Genomic DNA, 21,729 nt, shown 5'->3' with positions numbered 1-21,729 from the left:
AGCAGTGTTGATTCTGGCTGCAACCTGTTGTTTTGCTAGCTAATATTTAAAATAAAAGTCCAGATCAGTTTACTGGAAATAAAATTTGTATACACAAGTCCTGCCTCTGATCTCAGACACTAATCCAAAGTCAATCAACACATGTGATCAGAAATAAATCTGCAGTCAAGACTATTAAAAATTATATTGAACGATACCAGATTATAAAAAAAAGGGCAAATTTAGCCTTCGCTCAGTAAATGCAATAAAATGCAGTATTTGTCCAGTGAAAATACCACATATAAATCACAAATTAACAAGCTGTTTTCCCTTAACTCGATCAATCAAAGTTTGAAATAAACAGGACTCTTTTTCATTGGTAAACAAATGAAGGAAAGATTACCTCCACAACAGACACGTCTTTTGGAAACTTCTAGATTATAACTTGTGCTTTGGCAACCGTGGTTATTTATTTTAAAGCAGGTTTGTTTGATTTGGTTCCTAATACAGAGTCCTTTCCACAAATATCCCCCTCCACAAAAGGACAGCCAGACTTTTTAAAAATACACCTCACAGCCTACAATTTGACATGGGCTCAGCTAAGAAAACTTTGTGCTGCAGAACTTTGGTGTATTTTCCCTCAGCCGACTGAGAATCTATAAAGTGCCAATGAAAATAGTTAACTAACTTCTCAAAATTATACTTAATCCTTCAAACTTTAAAATCACTGTTATCAGTAGCAAGAGGCATTTGGTGAAACATTTGAAAACACTAATTGCTATATCCACTTTTCTATCTTATTGGCAACCAGTTCTGGGACAAGAGTAACCATAGATCGCCACGGCAACACAAAGCCCAAGAGCACGAAGGAGCCCGATTCTGATACTATTCATTAATTTAGTTTAGTTTAGAGATACAGTGTGGACACAAGCCTATCGGCCCACTGAGTCTGCGCCGACCAATGATCCCCATAGCAGAAGCGTCCATGTCGTGGGACTGGAAACTGGAAGTGTCCCGAGTTAATTCTGCTACCACCATCATCTCTTGCAACAAGTGATGGCTCCCACTGATTGTCGCCGGAAGCTTGCGTCCTTTTCAGGATGGTCGATGACAGTGATGTCAACAATGAAACATGGAAGATGGACATGAAAGAAGCGATCCCCGTTACACTGGCACACACCATACGCTAGGAACAATTTACAATTTTTAGCAAAGCCAAGTAACCTACAAATCTACACGTCTTTGAGTGCGGGAGGCAACTGGAACAACTGGGGAAACCCAGGCGGTCACGGGGAGAATGTACTAGCTCTGTACAGACAGCACCCGTAGTCAGGATCAAACCCGGGTCTATGGCGCTGTAAGGCAGCAGCACTTCCACTACCACCACCCTGCTGCCCCAAATGAAAATTCTGCTTTCCCATATTCCAGGTTTGTTAAATTTAGTTCAGTAGGCACGCACTTGGCCAATATGCTTGCAACTAGAATGGTGCAAATGACCTGAGCTAATTTCCATTTTCCTGGCCTCTGCCCAAGTGCCATTTTAGTTAATTTAAATCTAAGCTTTAATAATGGGGCAATTTTTCCACTGCAATCTGCTCAGGAACATAGCCACAACTGAGCAATTCCCCAAGTGGAGACTTCTGGCGGGCAGCCCATCACAGCCCAGCTAGGGAGTTACCACTGAACCCATGCCAGATTAATCTGGTGAACGTACAGGAGGCCCATTCAACGTACCGCAACAACAACCTCTTGCTCAACATCAACAAAACCGAGGATCTCACGGCTTCAGAGCAGGGAGGCCAGGAGACCATGTTAGCCAGTTTTTATTAATGGGTCGGCGGTGGAGAGTGTCAACACCTTCAAGTTCCTGGACCTGACCTAGGCCCAGATATATATGTCATTGTAAGGGCAGCACACCATTGCCTCTACTTTCTTTGAAGTACAAAGAATTTGCTGAGATGTGTATCGTTGTGCGGGGCTGAACCAGAGTACACGAGAACCAAGAGACAAAAACCAGGCAGAGAGAATTATTTAAAGAATTACAGGGGGAGATGAAGAAATATATTTCTCATGGAGAATGATAAAGGAACGGAGCTCCCTGCCCGAAAAGGTGGAAAAGGCAAGAAACCTCACAGAATTTCAAATTGCCTGTACAGTGCATGAAAGGCCACGGCCTGCCAGGCTACAATCTTGTGCTGGACGATGGCAATAGATCGGGTACCGCTTCATTGGCATTCGCAATGTCGTGAATTTTCTACAATTTGAAAAGTCCCTGATTTCTAAACAAGATTTGGGGTAAGGTAAAGAGGAAGAGAACAAGAGTACAAGATTGGTTAAGGAAACCAACAGACGATGAGGATAGGAATTGAACTAAAAAAAGCCAAAAAAAGTTAGAATCACTGCCTGGTGTTTTACAGCAAGTTCCAAAAAGTCAGGAGAAGATAGAAGTGCAATGTGTCGGCAAATTTATGAGCAATGAAAAAAAGAACATGGTAATAATTGAGATTTCAATGATGTAAAGACAAATGGTGACCACAGCGGAGAAAGAGGTACAGAATGTGTAGAATTATTTACGATTTCGGCACGGTGGCGCCGTGGTAGAGTTGCTGCCTTACAGCGCCGGAGACCGGGTTTGATCCTGACTACAGGTGGTGTCTGTATGGAGTTTGTACTATCTCTCCATGGCCTGCGTGGGTTTTCTCCCACACTCCAAAGACGCACAGGTTTGTAGGTTAATTGGCTTCGGTAAAATTGTAAAATGATTCCGAGTATGTAGGATAGTGCTCGTGTGCTGGGTGGTCGCTGGTCAGCGCGGACACAGAGGGCCAAAGGGCTGTTTCCACGCTGTATCTCTAACTAAATTCTGTAAGTGAACTTTATTTAAAAATCACTCATGCCAGGAGGTGGCGCTGGCCAAGGTTTTAGGGGTTTAAACCTGACAAGTGGAGAGGTAGCAACAGGCAGGAATTCAGAGGCAATGATAATAATTGTGTGACATGTAACATAATTACGGAAGGACAGAGAGCGATAACTAAACCTAGTTGCAGAATGACAAAGCTGAAATGGAAGCAGCTACTTCAAGGAAAATTAGTGTCACAGCTGCAAGTTCAGAGCCTTAAGTTCCTAGCGTAAATATCACCAACGACTTGTCCCAGATCAACCACATTGAAGCTATGGCCAAGAACACACACAGACACCTCTCCTTCCTCAGAAGAATAAGGAAGTTTGGCGGGTCTCCAATGACTCTTACCAACTTCGTATGAAGCATCCTATTGCGATTATTACAGCTTGGTTTGGCAAGAGCTCTGTCCAAGTGCTCAAGAAAGCGCAGTGGTAGAGTTGCTGCCTTACAGCGCCAAAGACCAGGGTACCATCATGACTACGGGTGTTGCCTATATCGAGTTTGTATGTTCTCCTTGTGACTTACGTGTGTTTTCTCCGGGTGCTCCAGTTTCCTCCCACACGCCAAAGACGTACAGGTTTGTAGGCCAATTGACTTGGTAAAATTGTAAATTGTCCCTAGTGTTTTGTAGGATAGTGTTAACGTGCAGGGATTGCTGGTCGGCAGAGACCTGGTGTGCTGAAGGACCCGTTTCCGCACTGTATCTCTATACTAAACTAAATTGTACAGTTATAGATGCAGCCCAGTGCATCACACAAACCAGCCTCCCCAACATCAACTCCATCTACACTTCACACTGCCTTGGAAAAGCAGCCAACATAACCAATGGTGGACAAAAATGCTGGAGAAACTCAGCGGGTGAGGCATCTATGGAGCGAAGGAATGGGTGACGTTTCGAGTCGAGACCCTTCTTCAGGCTGATGAGCGGATGGGAGGGGCGAGAAGAAGAAAGGAAGAGGTGGAGACAGTGGGCTGTGGGAGAGCTGGGAAGGGGAGGGGAAAGAGGGAGAAAGCAAGGACCACCTGAAATTGGAGAAGTCAATGTTCATACCGCTGGGGTGTAAACTACCCAAGCGAAATATGAGATGCTGCTCCTCCAATTTACGGTGGGACTCACTCTGGCCATGGAGGAGGCCCAGGACAGAAAGGTTTGTTCCAGCATCTGCAGTTCCTTCTTCAACATAACCAAGGATAATTTTCACCCCGGCCATTCCTCCTTCTCCCCTCTCCAGTCAGGCAGAACTTACAAAAGTCAGAAAGCATGCACTACCAGATTGGTGGGTATCTGGAACGCGCTGCTAAGGGTAGTGGTGGAGGCAGATTGAATAGCGGCACTTAAGAGGCTTTTAGATAGGCACATGGATATGCAAAAAATGGAGGGATATGGATCACGTGCAGGGAGATGAGATTAGTTTACCCAGGCATCATATTCAGCACAAACATTGTGGGCCGAAAAGCCTATTCCTGTGCTGTACTGTTCTATGTTCAATTAAGAACAGGTTCTTCTCCTCTGCTATCAGACAACTGAACGATCCTCCCATAGGCTATAAATCTTAGTCCTGATCTTCCAATTTCTCTCATTGCAGACTTTTTATCTGTAACTTTAATGCTATTATGTTGCACCATTAGGTTCTGCCCTCCAGTATTTTTCTCTTTGCAGTACCTGTTGAATTTGTATATGGATTAATTGTGCTCTAGTATAAAAGCATAAAAAATAGGCGCAGGAGTAGGCCATTCAGCCCTTCGAGCCAGCACTGCCATTCAATATGATCATGGCTGATCATCCAAAATCCCTGTTCCTGCTTTCTCCCCATATCCCTTGATTCTGTTATGATTGTCTGCATAGCATGCAAATAATGCATTTCACTTTATCTCAATACACACACCAGTAATAAACAACACCAATACCAAGACGACTTCAAGAAGAATATTGTGAGATTTTAGATCAAACATGTTCACTATAAATAAAGGGGAGAACATCACATAGCTAGACCCCTGCATAAGAAAGACACGCTGAATAGAATAAAGCAGGAAGGAAGCAGTATTTTACAAATTTACAAATAAGTTCATCATAGCAGGCGCCTCGAGGAGTATCAAAGGTAGAGCAAGAATAAAAAAATTAGGGAGGAAAGACAATACATAATAAAGAACTTAAGATAAAATCATAGGAAATAGAATAACCTGCTGCATAAATACATAAGAAAATGATTTGGTGATGATGGATGCACAGCCATTAGTCTGCTGCCTCAATGCCCTCAAGGCATGGGTTCAATCCCGGTCTCTGCTGCCATCTGTGTACAGTTAACACATTCTCTCCAAAAATGCTTGGGTTTCCTCCCACGTCCCAAAGGCATCCTTAGAGCTTAATTGCCAACTTTAACTTGTCCCTAATGTGAGATAACGGCAAAAAAGATTCATTAGAATCAAGAGGGAGTATTAGGGCATGTGGTGACTGTGCATGTGTTGCAAAAATATATGGTGAAAAGGAGAGGGGCAATGGCACTAATGGCATTGCCTTCCTGGAAACTAGCATAGACCCAATATACCAAATGGCATCCTGCAGTGCATTAGAAGACAAGGAAAGATTACGTTATTGTAGAGATTAAAGTGTGTCCCAAATAAATACTTTATTGCTGTCCTTGTGGAGGAGTAGAACCATACTGGGATTGACATTGAGGAGGAGGAAGAGGAGGAATATGAAATATTACAGATGATAACCCCAGAAAGAGAGGTCACATTAAGGAGTCTACCATATTTAAAAATTAGATAACCAGATAAATGCATCTCATATTCGTAAAAGCATAAAAGGAGGAAACAGCAGTAGCGCTGACCGTTATTTTCCACTCCCCTTTGCCCGCTGGCATCAAGACAGAACACTGCTGATGTAGCAATGTAGAATAAAAATAGAGATAATCAAAATCCAATTTTTAAAATACGGGCAGCACAGTGGCGCAGCGGCGCAGCGGTAAGCCTTACAGTGCCAGAGACGTGGGTTTGATCCCGACTACGAGTGTTGTCTGTACGTTCTCCCCGTGACCTGCGTGGGTTTTCTCCTGGTGCTCCTGTTTCCTCCCACACTCCAAAGATGTGCAGGTTCGTCGGTTAATTGGCGTATGTAAAAACTGCAAATTGTCCCTAGTGTGTAGGATAGTGCTAATGAACAGGGTTGTTCGCTGGTTGGTGCGGACTCGGTGGGCTAAAGAGCCTGTTTCCACATTGTATCTCTAAAGTTTAAAAAAGTATAAATACTTTATTGCTGTCCTTATGGAGGAGCGGGATCATACTGCCATTGACATCGAGGAGGAGAAATATGAACTATTAGCGATGATAACCTGGGAGAGAGAGACCAGATTAAGGAGTCTACCATATTTCAAAATTTCCACTCCCTTTTGCCCACTGGCATGACAGAACACTTGAAAACTGCTGATGCAGTAACATCATGTTAAAATGGAGATAAGAGATAGACAGAATAGGCAAAGACCAGCCCATGTTGGGGAAAAGCACTGAAACTATTCTGTTGTACAGAATAAATTAGCATTTAATGACATAATAACCAATATCAGTCAATACGGATATGTAAATTGGAGTGAATTTTGTACGGGTGCAACAAGAAGCGTTGGGCCGCATGATGGCGCAGTGGTAGTGTTGCTGCCTTACAGCGCCAAAGACCCGGGTTTGATCCTGACCACGGGTGCTGTCTATATGGAGTTTGTACGTTCTCTCTGTGACAGCATTAATTTTCTCCGGGTGCTCCAGTTACCTTCCACATGCCAAAGACGTACAGGTTTGTAGGTTAATTAACTTCCTTTAATTGTAAATTGTCTCTACTGTGTAGGATAGTGCTAGAGTATGGATTGATCTCTGGTCGGCGCAGACTCAGTAGGCAGAAGGGCCTGATTTCACGCTTTTTATGTCTAAAGCAACTAAAGTAAATAGTGAATTTGATGTGGTCCACATGAATGCTAATGAGGAACTTGACGAAGTTCCACATGGCAGATTGGAATGAAAACTGGATCAGATCACGAGCAAAGGCCAATAATTGCCTGTAGTTCTAACGACTGCAAGGATATTTGCAGTAGGCTTCTACGGGACAGTGTTAAGTTCCGTCTCTTCTCTGTGAATTGTCACCTTGTTGTGGTGGAGAAGCTTGTGTGGTCCTGAGATCATGAGAGCGATGCCGTCTGGAGCTATGCTCCTGGTAGGGCCACCCATGGCGGTAAGGTCGAGGGGGAGGTCTCTGACAAAGAGCAATCCAACCAAGACCTCAACGGTGGAACAGGTGGAGGATGATGGCACACTTTAGTGGAGTGTCACAATGGCTGGGAAGGCAGATGAAGGCTGCAGCAGAAAAGGGTCTCCAGTCGTCTTGGACTCCATGCCACTGGATCCTGACCCAGATCTGTCAAGAACCGTGTGGTGGATGTCTGTGCACCAGTCTCCCCACGTTTAAAAGTCACACACAGGTGTCCTCCATATAGGGAATCCACCCTAACAACCCTATGGTGAGGAGAGGGCAGTCATACTCGTTTCGAGTGACAGCCGGCGATGATGAGGTTCCATCCATTTTGTGACCTAAATTAATGATGGTGAATTAAATGTACAATCGTGATTCAGAAATTTGTCCATGATCGCAAAACTGGAATTGCGGTTGACTGCAAGGAAGAACATTGAAGGTTGCAGGAAGATATATGTGAACTGAATTGTGGGCGTGAAGGCAGCAAATGGAATTTAGTCCCAGAAAGAGTCAGTGTTGCATTTAGAGGAGGACAAACAAGAAAAGTAAATTTACAAAACAAGACAGTGTATCGAAAGGTATTGAGGTATAAACGAATCTTGGAATGCATGTGGAAAGATCTCTGAAGATAGCAGCACTGGCAATAATGAGACGAGGTTAAGGTGGCATACAGAGGACTAGCCTCCATTGGGTGAGGCACAGAATAAAAGAACAAGGAGATCAAGCTTGATCTTCAACTGTTCTGCTCATCGGTCAAGTTGAACATTGTATTGGTCTGAAGAAGGGTCTCGACCCAAAATGTCACCCATTCCTTCTCTCCAGATATGCTGCCTGTCCCGCTGGGTTACTCCAGCTTTTTGTGTCTATCCTCTATTGTCTACTTGAAGTCCATTGTTATTTTGGTCACCATCAACCAATTTATATATCACCTGGAAGCTTCACAATTATAGTCAAAGATAAACAGCATAAAAACATGCCGTTTGGTCGACTACATCCACTCCACCCATCTGGTGACTAAAATTAGAGCACATGGTATTGGGGGTAGGGTGTTGACATGGATAGAAAAATGGTTGGCAGACAGGAAGCAAAGAGTAGGAGTGAACGGGTCCTTTTCAGAATGGCAGGCAGTGGCGAGTGGAATGCCGCAAGGCTCGGTGTTGGGGCCGCAACTGTTTACCATATATATTAATGATTTGGAAGAGGGAATTAGGAGCAACACTAGCAAGTTTGTGGATGACACAAAGCTGGGTGGCAGTGTGAACTGTGAAGAGGATGTTAGGAGGTTGCAGGGTGACCTGGACAGGTTGAGTGACTGGGCAGATGCGTGGCAGATGCAGTATAATATAGATAAATGTGAGGTTATCCACTTTGGCGGCAAAAACAAGGGGGCAGATTATTATCTCAATGGGGTTAGGTTAGGTAAGGGGGAGATGCAGCGAGACCTGGGCGTCCTTGTGCACTGAAAGTTGGCTTACAGGTACAGCAGGCAGTGAAGAAAGCTAATGGAATGTTGGCCTTCATAACAAGAGGATTTCAGTATAGGAGTAAAGAGGTTCTTCTGCAGTTGTATAGGGCTCTGGTGAGACCACATCTGGAGTATTGTGTACAGTTTTGGTCTCCTAATTTGAGGAAGGACATCCTTGTGATTGAGGCAGTGTAGTGTAGGTTCACGAGATTGATCCCTGGGATGGCGGGACTGTCATATGAGGAAAGATTGAAAAGACTAGGCTTGTATTCACTGGAGTTTAGAAGAATGAGGGGGGATCTTGTAGAAACATATAAAATTATAAAAGGACTGGACAAGCTAGATGCAGGAAAAATGTTCCCAATGTTGGGCCAGTCCAGAACCAGGGGCTACAGTCTAAGAATAAAGTGGAGGTCATTTAAGACTGAGGTGAGAAAAAACTTTTTCACCCAGAGAGTTATGAATTTATGGAATTCCCTGCCACAGAGGGCAATGGAGGCCAAGTCACTGGATGGATTTAAGATGGATTTAGATAGAGCTCTCGAGGCTAGTGGAGTCAAGGGATATGGGGAGAAGGCAGGCACGGGTTATTGATAGGGGACGATCAGCCATGATCACAATGAATGGCGGTGCTGGCTCGAAGGGCCGAATGGCCTCCTCCTGCACCTATTTTCTATGTTTCTATGTATGAATCCCCTCTTTCAGAGCTTGGCCCACGGTCTTTCCTGCCAAGATGATTCAAGTGTTTGCCGAGACACTTCTTAAATTCTGTCCGTGACTCTGGTTCCACCACTCTTTCTAACAAAGCATTCCTCCTACTTATCACTCACTGGGTGAAAAGGATCCCTCACAGATGCCCTCAATTTCTTAGCCCTCACCTCGACTGCACAAGTCTAAAGTTTAATAGCATGAGACCCAGCACTGATCCCTGGTCAGCCCCTCTACAAATAGACTGTTAAAAACCTGCTACAACATAACCACTTCAAGCCACTGTTCCACTTTTATGTTCAGCTTGACAATTTCTCTTGCATTCCAACTCATTTTTCCCATCAGTTTGTCATGAGATGTCTTCAGAAGATGGACACAAAATGCTGGACTAATTCAGCAGGACAGGCAGCATATCTGGATAGAAGGAATGGGTGACTTTTCAGGTCGAAACCCTTCCTCAGTATGAAGAGGAGTCTCTACCCAAAACTTCACCCATTCCTTCCATCCAGAGATGATGCCTGTCCCCCATTTTGTGTCTATCTTCGGTTTAAACCAGTTCCTTCCTATACACGAGACTTCTTCAAATGTCTTGGCAAAATCCAAAGGGGGTTCAAAGGGTATTTTATTCTCACGTGTACCAATTAAGGTACAGTGAAACGCGATTTACCATACAGTCATATTATAAAATGCTACAAAACACACAACTACGTACAAGTTAACATAAACATCCACCACAGCGGATTCCCCACATTCCTCACTGTGATGGAAGTCAATAAAGTTCAATCATCTTCACTCTATGGAGTGGATTATATGGTGGATTACATAAGGGTGGCATAGGGTTAGAGTTGCTGTCTCACAGCGCCAGAGACCCGGGCTTGATCCTGACCAAGGATGCTGTCTGTATGGAGTTTGTACGATCTTCCCATTACCACATGGGTTTTCTCCCTGGATGCTCCGGTTTCCTCCCACACTCTAACAGAGTTAGATTTAGCTCTTCGAGCTAAAGGAATCAAGGAATATGGGAAAAAACGGGGTACTGCTTTTGGATGATCAGCCATGATCATATTGAATGCCGGTGCTGGCTCGAAGGGCCGAATGGCCTACTCCTGCACCTATTTTCTATGTTTCTACTCCAAAGATGTGCAGGTTTGTAGGTTAATTGTATTTGGTAAAGAATATAAATTGTCCCTAATGTAGGATAGCGCGAGTGTATGAGGGCCACTGGTCGGCATGGTTTCCGCGCCGTAACTCTCTAAAAAAAAACCTCTGCACCAATCATTAATCCTTTTTAATGTGTTCTCAAGGAAATTCAGCTCTCTTGGTGCACCCTCAAAAATATTTCCCTTCCTCAAATCGATGAATATAATGAAAGCAGAGAGGTCAGATATTTGGTCTATTGGTGTCAAGGTTTATGGGATACAGACAGGAAAATGCAGCCCTGACCATAATTAGATCACGCATGCTCTTATCAAATGGTAGAGAAGGCTCAAGGACTCGGGGTCTGCTTCCATTTCTTAATTCACTTCTCAAGCATTTCAATCAAGTCAGGTTCATATAACTTTCGTACAACAAACTCATGCCAACCGTCCTGGTTTGATGCGTTTTTTAAACAATTATTCCTATAACATAACCATCACCTCTGTGCATTGATTGTTAATGTGATTGCACATTATTTAAATTGTTAAAATAGGGTTCATTTGGAAAAAGGATGTCCAATACACAGAGCTGATTTGCCAGGGAATGCAATATGTATTTTAGCTTTGACATTATCAGGTGGGTTTACACGCAATTGAGTACATTCACTTCTCATCGTTATTGGAATACTCCTTATAACAGCCAAATCCTATAACAGCCAGGGTGGCACGGCGGTAGAGTTGCTGCCTTACAGTGTTTACAGCTCTAGAAACCCGGGTTTGGTCCTGACTATGGGTGCTGTCTGTAAGGAGGTTGTACGTACTCCACATGACCGTGTAGGTTTTCTCCAAGATCTTCGGTTTGCTCCCACACTCCAAAGAAGTACAGGATTGTAGGTTAATTTGCTTTGTATAAGTGTGAATTATCCCTGGTGCGTGTAGGATAGTGTTAATGGGCGGGGATCGCTGGTCGGTGCGAGTCGATGGGCCGAAGGGTCTGTTTCCACGCTGTATCTCTAAACTGAACTGAACTAAACAAATTCAACTTTGCACAGCTCATCCTCTCCCCATCTTATTGAAGGACTGCTGCCTCGTTCAACACATGAACCATTTTCATCATACCACGATGATGGGAAAGTCTCCCTCGTAAGCATTTACACAAAATGGGAAATATATATCTCAATAGACTTTGACATTAAGGACTTTTATGCATTTTTGGTTTCCCTTACTGCCCATTTTGTTTTTGATTACATTAGCTCTGGAAAAGATCCAGTTAATAAACTTGCAAAGAATGTTAGAAGGTTATGACTTACTGCCCATACTGGAGACATAAACCCAAGGATGGCTGCTTGCAATCCGTCTGCCACGTAGGGAATGACATTTTCGCCTAATTTGGTGTCCCTGAACAGTGCCCTCAAGATATTCAGAGCGTGAACCTAACAAAAAAAAAGAGGTATCGAAAAATTACATACAACCAACAAATGTTTCACAAAACATAAATGCTTTTTGCAGATAGACACAAAATACTGGAGTATCTCAACTCAGTTTCAACCTGAAACGTCACCCATTCCTTCTCCAGAGATGCTGCCTGTCCCACTAAGTTACTCCAGCATTTTGTGTCTAGCTTTGATTTAAACCAGCATCCGCAGTTCTTTCCTACACATATAGTGGGCGGTGCGACTCTCGTCAGCAGCGGCCTCTGCAGCCCGTCTGCGTTTTTATTATTTTATGTCTATGTTTTTATGTAGTTTTTGTTATTTTTTGTTGGGGTATGTGTGTGGGGGTGGGGTGGGAGGGAGGGGGTAACTTTTAAATCTCTCCCTGCACGGGAGACCCGACCTTTTCTTTGTCGGGTCTCCGTTGTCGTGGGGGCTGCAACGAGGAGCGGCCTCCAACAGCTCCAACCGGGGGCTGTGGTGCCGACTACTCACCTCACCGTCGCGGAGCTGGCCGAGTCCGGTGCGGGTGGCGCGGTGGTGGACGCTGCTGCGGCCCGACCTCCGGAGCTTCGGTGGCTGCAACTGCGGGTTTGGCGGACGGCACCGGGAGCCCGCGGGTCCCTGGAGGGAGACCGCTTTTCAGGGCTCCCGCAACGGCGACTTCTCCCGCCCGAGTTGCGGGGTTGAAGAGCTCCTGGAGCGGGGCCTTACAGCACCGCCCCGCGCGGCTTGGAATGGCCGCGGGATTCTGCGAGCGCCCGCCGGGGGCTCCAACACCAAGACCCGGTATGCGACCTTGCATCACCCGGCGTGGCTTTAATGGCCGCGGGTCAATTCGCAATCGCCAGCCGGGGGCTTTTACTCTGTCTTTGACTCTGACATGGGGGGGAGAGGGGAGTGCAGGGGAGAGATATGTTTAAGTTTTGCCTTCCATCACAGTGAGGAGGACTCACTGTGATGGATGTTTATGTGAATTGAATTGTGTTGGTGTGTGTCTTGGTTCTTTTTTTGTATGGCTGCAGAAACCAAATTTCGTTTGAACCTCATGTGAGGTTCAAATGATAATAAAAGGTATTGTATTGTATTGTATGATTTTTGCAATCCTTCTCCACTCACTATAAAACGCACTACCATCCACTCTCATCACACCATTGTAAATTTAATACAAGCAGGGAAGGTGAACAAGAGAATAACAATAAAAATGTTTCAAATACGTCTCTAAAGCTGAGGTAATAACACAATGGCATTTTAGGGGCACAATGTTCATACAGTGGCTCATTCAAAAATTGATGATCGGGAAAGCAACCTCATGTTGGAAATGAGAAAATAATTATACAGGTTGTTTAAGAAGGAACTTGTTTAAAAGTCAAGCATTTGTGCTTAAAAAATGTTTCAATCCGAAGGAAATACTTTCTGTTTAAGAAGGAACTGCAGATGCTGCAAAATCGAAGGTAGACAAAAATGCTGGAGAAACTCAGCGGGTGAGGCAGCATCTATGGAGCGAAGGGAATAGGCAAGGTTTCGGATCGCGACCCTTCGTCAGAGTCTGAAGAAGGGTCTCGACCTGAAACGTTGCCCATTTCCTTCGCTCCATAGATGCTGCCTCACCCGCTGAGTTTCTCCAGCATTTTTGTCTACCACCAATAATTATACAGGAATCTTTTTAAGGAAACAAATTATGTTGAAAGCACTTTGTGTCTTTTTTTTAAAAAAGTTTTTGATATGTGGGGAATTCCTCATGATCCTTGTGAGCTTTTTCAGTGGTAAGAAGGCCCCAAGGGTCAGGTGAGCCACTCACCTTTTGACCAGCTGAAAAAGTCAAGGAATTTCTCAGATTGATCCAGGTGAGTTTCTGGCCAAAGGCAAATCTCCGGGATATTGATGCTGAAGATCTAAGAAACGTAAAAGTGCAAGCAGGAGTGTACCAACTGGCCCTTCAGCTCGAACATTCAATACAATCATGGATATCATCGGCTTCTCCACTATTTTCCTAACTTCTCCCATAACCCTTTGCATTAATAAATATATCGGTTTCCTTTCCGATATATTTAATGACACAGCATCTCCACCTTCTGTGACAGAGAATTTCGCAGATTAATTTAATTTATTATCACATGTAAACAGTGAAAAGCTTTTTGTTGCGTGTTAACCAGTCAGCGGTAATACTATACATTACAATTGAGCCGTCCACTGCAAATAGTTATAGGATAAAAGGAATAACGCACAGTGCAAGATAAAGTCCAGTAAAGTCCCAATAAAGATAGTCCTCGGGTCTCCAATGAGGTAGATGGTAGGTCTAGTTGGTGATAGAGTGGTTCTGTTGCCTGATGACAGATGGGAAGAAACTGTTCCTGAATCTGGAGATTCTTTCTTGATAGGGGAGGTTCCCATCAAACACCCATTTACACTAATCCTACATTAATCCCATTTTATTCTCTCCACATTACCATCAACTCTCCTCAGATTATCCCATTAACGCACATTCTGGGGGTATTTTAATGGCCAATTAATCTACCAACCCGCATGTTTTTGGAGTGTGGGAGGAAACAGGAGCATGCGGAGGAAATGCACAGAGTCACAGACAACATTTAAGCCCCATACAGATAGTATCGGGGGTCAGGATTGAACCCGGAACACAGGGGTTGATGGGCAGCAGTCCACAAGTTGACCAATTGTGCTGCTCCTTAACTTTGATGGAGAATGGAAGATTTATGAGGATGTTGCGAGGACTCGAGGGCCTGAGCTATAGGGAAAGCTGAGCAGGCTACGTCTCTATTCCTTGGAGCGCATCTGATAGAGGTGAACTAAATTATGAGGAATAGACCTGATAAACGCACAGTCTCTTGTCCAGAGTAGGGGAATCGAGAACCAAAGGACACTGGTTTAAGGTGAGGGGGGATAGATTTGATGGTAACCTGAGGGATAACTTTTTTACACAAAGGGTGGTGGGTATATGGAACAAGCTGACGGAGGAGGTAGTTGATGCAGGGACTACTACAACATTTAAGAAAAATTTAGACATACATGGATATGATAGGTTTAGATAGATATGGGACAAACAGAGGCAGGTGGGAATAGTGTAGATTGGACATGTTGGTCAGTGTGGGCAAACTGGGCCTGTTTCCACGCTGTATGGCTCTATGAGTCTTGTTCATCTGATGATTATAAAATGTCCATCACCATAGAAAAGCTGGAAGTAGCAAGATTTTAAAATGGAGTTTTGCCAACAGAAGACAACATACAGAATGCTGCCCTGTGTTGTAACCTCACCAAGTTGGCACTTCATGCACCAGATGCTGAAGCTGCCCCACGCTCTTCCAAGGAAAAGAGCCTCGAGATTTGATGGGTTTGCACTGCACTGATAATATATAATTATGCTTTGGAGCTGTCATTGTCTCAACTGTGAGATGGCAATAATCTTTAGTAATGACACCCGAATTTTCTCTGCAGTTTGCTTTTGCATTTTGGGATGATAAAATATGTAATATTAAAAACAGAGAGAGAGAGGGAGATAAACAGAGAACATGCAAACAGGAAGAGTGTAAGGCTATAATTTAATCGCCTGGCTCAACTGACATCCAGAAACCACTTTGTGTTTTACTTCAATGGGTCACAATGTTATCCATTTCTTTGCAGCAAATTACAGCCTTGTTAACCATTCACTCACAGTAATCAAAAATCCTATGTATAGCTTATTATTCATCTTCAATGTATTCAGAGTGCTGAGATCACCGAGCAGCTGTGCTCGGTTTCATTGCTCCTGTGTTGGCACAGCCTTGGAGTGTATACCAATGATCACAGGACGTTTACCTTCCAAAAACTGCACTCTGCAACTTCTCACCCACAATCTGGTCCGCTGTGCTTTATTTCTTCTGATGGGTCAATTACGAAGCTATAATTTCAGCTTCCAGCACTCCCACTCGCCAACTCCCCCCCCCCCTCCCCCATTCCTCTTCTACCTTCTTCCCTCCCTCTGGCTTCACATTTCACTCCATTTCTCTCCTTATCTGATACCCTTTTTCATCTCTAGCCTTTTTCCATCCATCTGTCAAGCAAATCCCCTCTACCTGCATCTACCTATCACTTGCCAGGCTGTTCTGTACCCATGATAGACACAAAGTACTGGAGTTACTCAGCGGTCAGGCAGCATCTCTGGAGGAAAGGAACAGGTGACGTTTTGGGTCGGAACTCTTCTTCAGACTAAAAGTAAAGGTTGGTTGGGGGGGGGGGGGGCGGGAGGAAATAAACTGGAGACAAGTAAAGGCCAGAACAAATCAGGGCTGGCAAAAGATGACCAGAGGAACGGTGGATCCCAAAATGACCCATTGTTGGCTGGAAAAGGTGTGATAACAAGAGGGATACCAGGATGTGAACAGTGGAACAGGTAGGACAACTGGGAGGGAGGGAATGCAGGAGTTGCTTGAAATTAGAGAAATCAATTCATACTGCTGAGTTGCAAGCTGCCCAAGTGAAGTATGAGCTGCTGCCCCTACAATTTGTGTGTGGCTTCATCTGACAGTGGAGAAGGCCCAAGTCCGAAAGGTCAGTATGGCAATGGGAAGCGGAGTTAAAATGTTTGGCAACTGGGAGATTGCGTAGACTGACTGAGTGTAAGTGCTCAGCGAAAGGTTCATCAAGTGTACACTCAATCTCACCGATATATGACACATCACTTGCCAGGCTTTGTGCCGGCCGCACCGCATTTCCAGCTTTCTCCCCCCTCCCACAATCAGTCTGAAGAAGGATCCCGACCTGAAATATTGCATGTTCATTCCCTCCAAAGATGCTGCCTGAGCCACTGAGCTACTCCAGCATTTTGTGTTTTGCGCAATAAATATTAAATTCAGCATCTTGTAAATCCTTCCCCCCACCCCCTTCACAATTTGCTTTGATCCAACCAAATTGATGCTACAAGCCAAGAAACCGCATCAATGCCTCTATTTCCTCAGAAGGCTCAGGAAATTCAGCATGTCGTGAATGACCATCCTGGCCACTCACTCATCTCCCCGCTGCCTTCAGGTAGAAGGTACAGGAGCCTGAAATCTGCAACATCCAGGTTCAGGAATAGCTTCCCCACAGCCATCAGGCTATTAAACTCAACTCAAACAAAAGTGATCATTAAATAGCCCATTGCACTTTATCTGTTTATTTATGTGTGTATATTCATTGGTATATGGTCACACTGATCAGTTCTGTTCTGTATTTATTTATGCCTACTATATTCTGTTGTGCTGAAGCAAAGCAAGAATGTAATTGTCCTATCTGGGACACATGACAATAAACTCTCTTGAATCAATATCTACAGAAAACATTCTATCTGGATGCACCAGAGCTTGGTGGGGCAACATGCTCTGCCCAAGATCACAAGAATTTGCTGAGTTGTGAACGCAGCCCTCTACATCATAAACCAGCCTCCCCCATCAACTCCATCTACACTACACTTTGCTCTACCTTGGGGAAACAGCCGTGATACAAGGACCACTCACATCCTGGCCCTTCTCTCTTTTCCCCTCTTCCATCGAGTAGAAGATACAAAAGCTTGGAAATGCATCCCCGCAGATTTAAGAACAGCTGTTTCCCTGCTGTTATAAGAATGAAAATTACTAACAGGATTTACTGATCTTCATAGTAAGAGGATACACAATAACCAGCAACAGTTTATGCACTCTAATAATAATCATGAATTAATTAGTGCATTTTAATTCAGCTCCTTTGTACTCAATCACTAAAATAGGTTCCTGAAATTACTTCATTAACATTAATTGTCCAATTAAAAAAAAAAAAAAATTGCTAAATATACAAATCTCACATGATAATTGAGGTCCATCACCTATTTTAAGACAGTGGATTCTTGATTCGTACGGGTGTCAGGGGTTATGGGAAGCAGGCAGGAGAATGGGGTTAAGAGGGAAAGATAGATCAGCCATGATTGAATGGCAGAGTATACTTGACAGGACGAATGGCATAATTCTGCTACTATCACTTATGAACTTGTGAACTGATGACTCGGTACCTTCTTTAATCTGGACAAAATTACAAGAGCACACTTGAAATTCGCCCGGAATTGCGCCTGAAAATGCGGCCGATCTCAACCTCATCGGGAGTCCCGCAAAGGATTGGCAGCTTGAATTCGCACAGTGGGCCAGGGCTCTAGAACTCCTGCGGCTGGGGTTCTGGAACTCAGGCCCAGCCCCAGCCGGCAGATCTGTTCCCATAGCCGACTACCAAGGCCGACTTTAGTATCAGTATCTCAGTTCCCCAGCAGCCTAGGCGGACTGTTCTGTCCCATTCGACTCCTCTCAGAGGCTGTGACCTCTGTTGGTACAGTAGAACAGATAATCTGGCAAAGCTCTTGGAACCAAGCATGCTGGAAAATCGGTGGTGGATCTGTATTATACTATGTTTACTAACACCAAAGAGCCATAAAGTCATACACCACAGAAAGAAACCCTTTGGCCCATCAAGTCCATGGAAAACCATCAAATAATCGTCTATACTAATCCTATTTATGAACACTTGGTCCATAACCTTCCACCCTTTGACGGTCAAGTGTTCATCTGGTGTCATCTTGAATATTGTGATAGCACCCATCCAGTCAGTGCATTCCAGATTCTAACCAGCAACTGAGAGAAATAACATTTTCTCAGATCGCCCCTAAACCTTTTATTCCTTACCCTAAATGGATACCCTTGAAGGCAACACTGATGTGAGGAAGTTTCTTACTGTCCACCACGTCTATACCTCCCATTATTTTGCATACTTCCATCAAGTACAACATCGACCTCCTCTGCTCCAAGGAAAACAAACCCAGCCTGTCCTTCATTACTGAAATGTTCCATTTCTCGTAATATCATGGTGAATTTCGTGATCACCCTCTCCAGTGCAATCACAGTCTTCCTACAGTGCAACACGATACCTCAGCTGTGGCCACACTAATGTTTCATGCAATTCTATCAGGACCTTTACTCTTTTATATTGCCTAATGAAGGCAAGTCTCCCATATTCTCTCACCTCCTATCTATTTTTTCAAAATATTTCTGAGTTTCTTTTCACCTCCAAATCTCCAAAGGATTTAACTCGCTAAAAGTCCAAGGTTAACCATAAAAATGTAGCTCAGTTCAGTTTAGTTTATTGTCACGTGTACCAAGGTACTGTGAAAAGCTTTTGTTGCGTGCTATCCAGTCAGCAGAAAGACAATACATGATTACAATCGAGACATTTACAGTGTATAAATACATGATAAGGGAATAACATTTGGTGCAAGGTAGAATCAGCAAACTCTAATCAAGGATAATCCGATGGTCATCAAAGGCAGATAGTAGTTCAGAACTGGTCTCTGGTTGTGGTAGGACGATTCAGCTGCCTAATAACAGCTGGGAAGACACCGTCCCTGAATCGGGAGGTGTGCGTTTTCACACTTCTACACCTTTGCCTGATGGGAGAGGAGAGAAGAGGGAGTGGCCAGGGTGCCACTCGTCCTTACTTATGCTGCTGGCCTTGCCAGGCAGTGTGAGGTGTAAATGGAGTCAATGGAAGGGAGGTTGGTTTGTGTAATGGTCTGGGCTGCATTCACAATAAGCGAGTTTGGTATCTCGTGAGGGCAATGAATCATGGGATTTGTCAAAGGTAATTCGGGATAAACAAAGAATCTGTTAGAGATTTTTTCCCATCTTCAAAATATTGAAACATCTTCTTTGACATCAATACAAGGTGAAGAACAAGAATGTATTTCACAAATTTCAGAGGGGTCTTGGATACTTTCTCATGCACATGTTATATTTTAATACCCACACTACAGGTCTTCCCTCTTCCGATTCTGCGGTTTACTAAATAAAGGATATTTATTGACAACACTGTGTTACCCAATGAGTTGAAGATATTGCAATGCATAGTGCTCACAATCAATGATCTACTCGAGAGAAAACAAGGTTAATTCACACAAGAAAGTTATTTTGAAGTGTGAAGGAAATAGAAATTCCTTTTATTTGCAAAAGTTACAGTAATTTCCCCCCAAGTTGAAACAGGTGAAACACATAAATTATGCATATTAAATCACTCAGGCCATCAGAGTACTGAGTGAGCTTGATTGATCTCAGGATGATCCAATTATTTTCATTTTATCTATAGAATTGGCACTATATACAGATTAATGAACATTACCCACTCTTGACCTGAGCCTTCACACAGCTCAGTGAATTATTTAGTAACATGCCTCCCTTGGAGTCAGAAGATTAAGGATTCAGAGACTTAAACACAAAAGTAAAGCTAGCACTCCCATTGAGTGCCGGACTGTTGAATGATCCATCACTGGAGTGCACATAGTAGATCCCATGGTATTATTTTGTGGAAGACAGCATTTTGCATAAAACCTTATCCAGTATTTATTTCATCTTCAATCTTACTAAAATATCTTTTAATCACCTGGCCTTGGGATTAGTGCATCCTTGACGGTACAGTACATTTCTGAAAATACATCTTGCATGATGTGAAGGATTCTATTTCACTATTATAATAATATTTACTTATGTACGGTGTTTAATTACCAATTGGAAATGGTTTTGAGGTACCAAATAACCAAATAAGTCATTCAAGCAGGGATAATTTGGATGATATACGGCTTGTCAAAGAACTAGGAGACAGTTTCCTTTGATCCAAGAACAAAATGAACATTTTAGTTGTGTATGGGATTTGGAAGGAGGCATTGACGATCCTTACTGCACCAGATCAGTCTATCACAAGGAAATGTATTGGATTCATACAAGCGATCAACCACCGAAAGCAAGCCGCGTTATTTCCGAATGCCTTAATGCTGTAGCACAAATAGCAAGCTTTGCCCCAATACAGCACTAGGCAGACCGACCTCCACGCCACCTATTGACTTTCACCAAATCAAACCTTTATTGTTAATGCAAACATAATGCAAACTGCGGGCCTGGGGTCCATTCCAAACTGAATAGTTCACTATGGAGACTGGGCCGCCTCCCTCAAGTCTCCGACAGCGGAGGCGTGAAGGCAAGAACACCATTCTTCGCTGACTTGAGTAGCCCTAAGCTAATTGTAGCAAAATCTGAACATTCAACATTGTTAGCACGGCCTGCAATGAAGTAGTCCCGAGCACTCACTCACCAGACGCTGCTGCTGTTGTTGTCCCCATCGGTCTGGTCTGGTCTCAAGACGATGGCCCAGGTGAAGGGAATCATGTCGAGTCCGGCATCACCTGCCAAATCACTGCAGGTGGTCACTGAGAGACCACCTGGCTTCCTGGCTCCGGCAGCAACTATCCCCACCGCAACCAAAGTCAGGCAGCAACTATCCCCACCGGAGAGGCTGCGTACACCACCCCCCACAACCATGTGCAAACGTAAACAGCTCTCTGTGGAGCAAGGGAGGGATGCAGCACCCTATCTATCTCCGCACACGGGTCGCTAGGTCCAAAGTCAACGAGGCAAACTGGGGAGACCTGTGACTTAGGCGAAACAGCAGCTCTGCAGTAAATTTTGATGCGTCCACTGAGGTGGGTTCCCCACAACACAAATCTTGCCTGTGCCACCATGCCGATGCTGAAATATACTCCTTAGGTTGGGATAACTATTACATTTAGTCTAAGTGGCTGTCATGAGAGTGGAAAAGCGGAAGAAAATAGTAAGTTAAGTCTCTGGGAGCTGAGCTCATTCTCCACCCCTGTGAGCTCCTACTGTTTGCTTGTCTTCATGGTTAAATATTTACTCTGCTGCAGCAGCCACCAGTAGGTATTAATCAAAAGTCCTGTGTGATTAGCCCAACTAATTTTCATCCACGTCTTGACTAGCCCTAAGCTAATTGTAGCTAATCAACTGATTATTCAGGAGACTCGTGACTAAGTTTTGTAC

The 21,729-nt window shown here is 44.0% G+C and overlaps 1 protein-coding gene across 2 annotated transcripts in view; it reads right to left on the bottom strand.

Moving 5' to 3' along the window:
- Positions 1-21,729, bottom strand: part of thada (THADA armadillo repeat containing) — a 350,054-nt gene that overhangs the window by 236,552 nt on the left and 91,773 nt on the right. Inside the window, exon 24 of one of the 2 annotated variants that reach the window (XM_033025547.1) lies at positions 11,735-11,857. The exons of the other annotated variant lie outside the window; for it this stretch is intronic. Within the exon in view, the coding sequence (XP_032881438.1) occupies positions 11,735-11,857 (123 nt within the window). The remainder of the gene's footprint in view (positions 1-11,734; positions 11,858-21,729) is intronic. 2 annotated transcript variants of the gene reach the window in all.

This window comes from Amblyraja radiata, chromosome 8, assembly GCF_010909765.2.
Source record: "Amblyraja radiata isolate CabotCenter1 chromosome 8, sAmbRad1.1.pri, whole genome shotgun sequence".
NCBI classification, from domain to species: Eukaryota; Metazoa; Chordata; class Chondrichthyes; order Rajiformes; family Rajidae; genus Amblyraja; species Amblyraja radiata.
The sequence above is the reverse complement of the archived record's forward strand: the minus strand, read 5'-3'. Positions and strand labels throughout refer to the sequence as shown.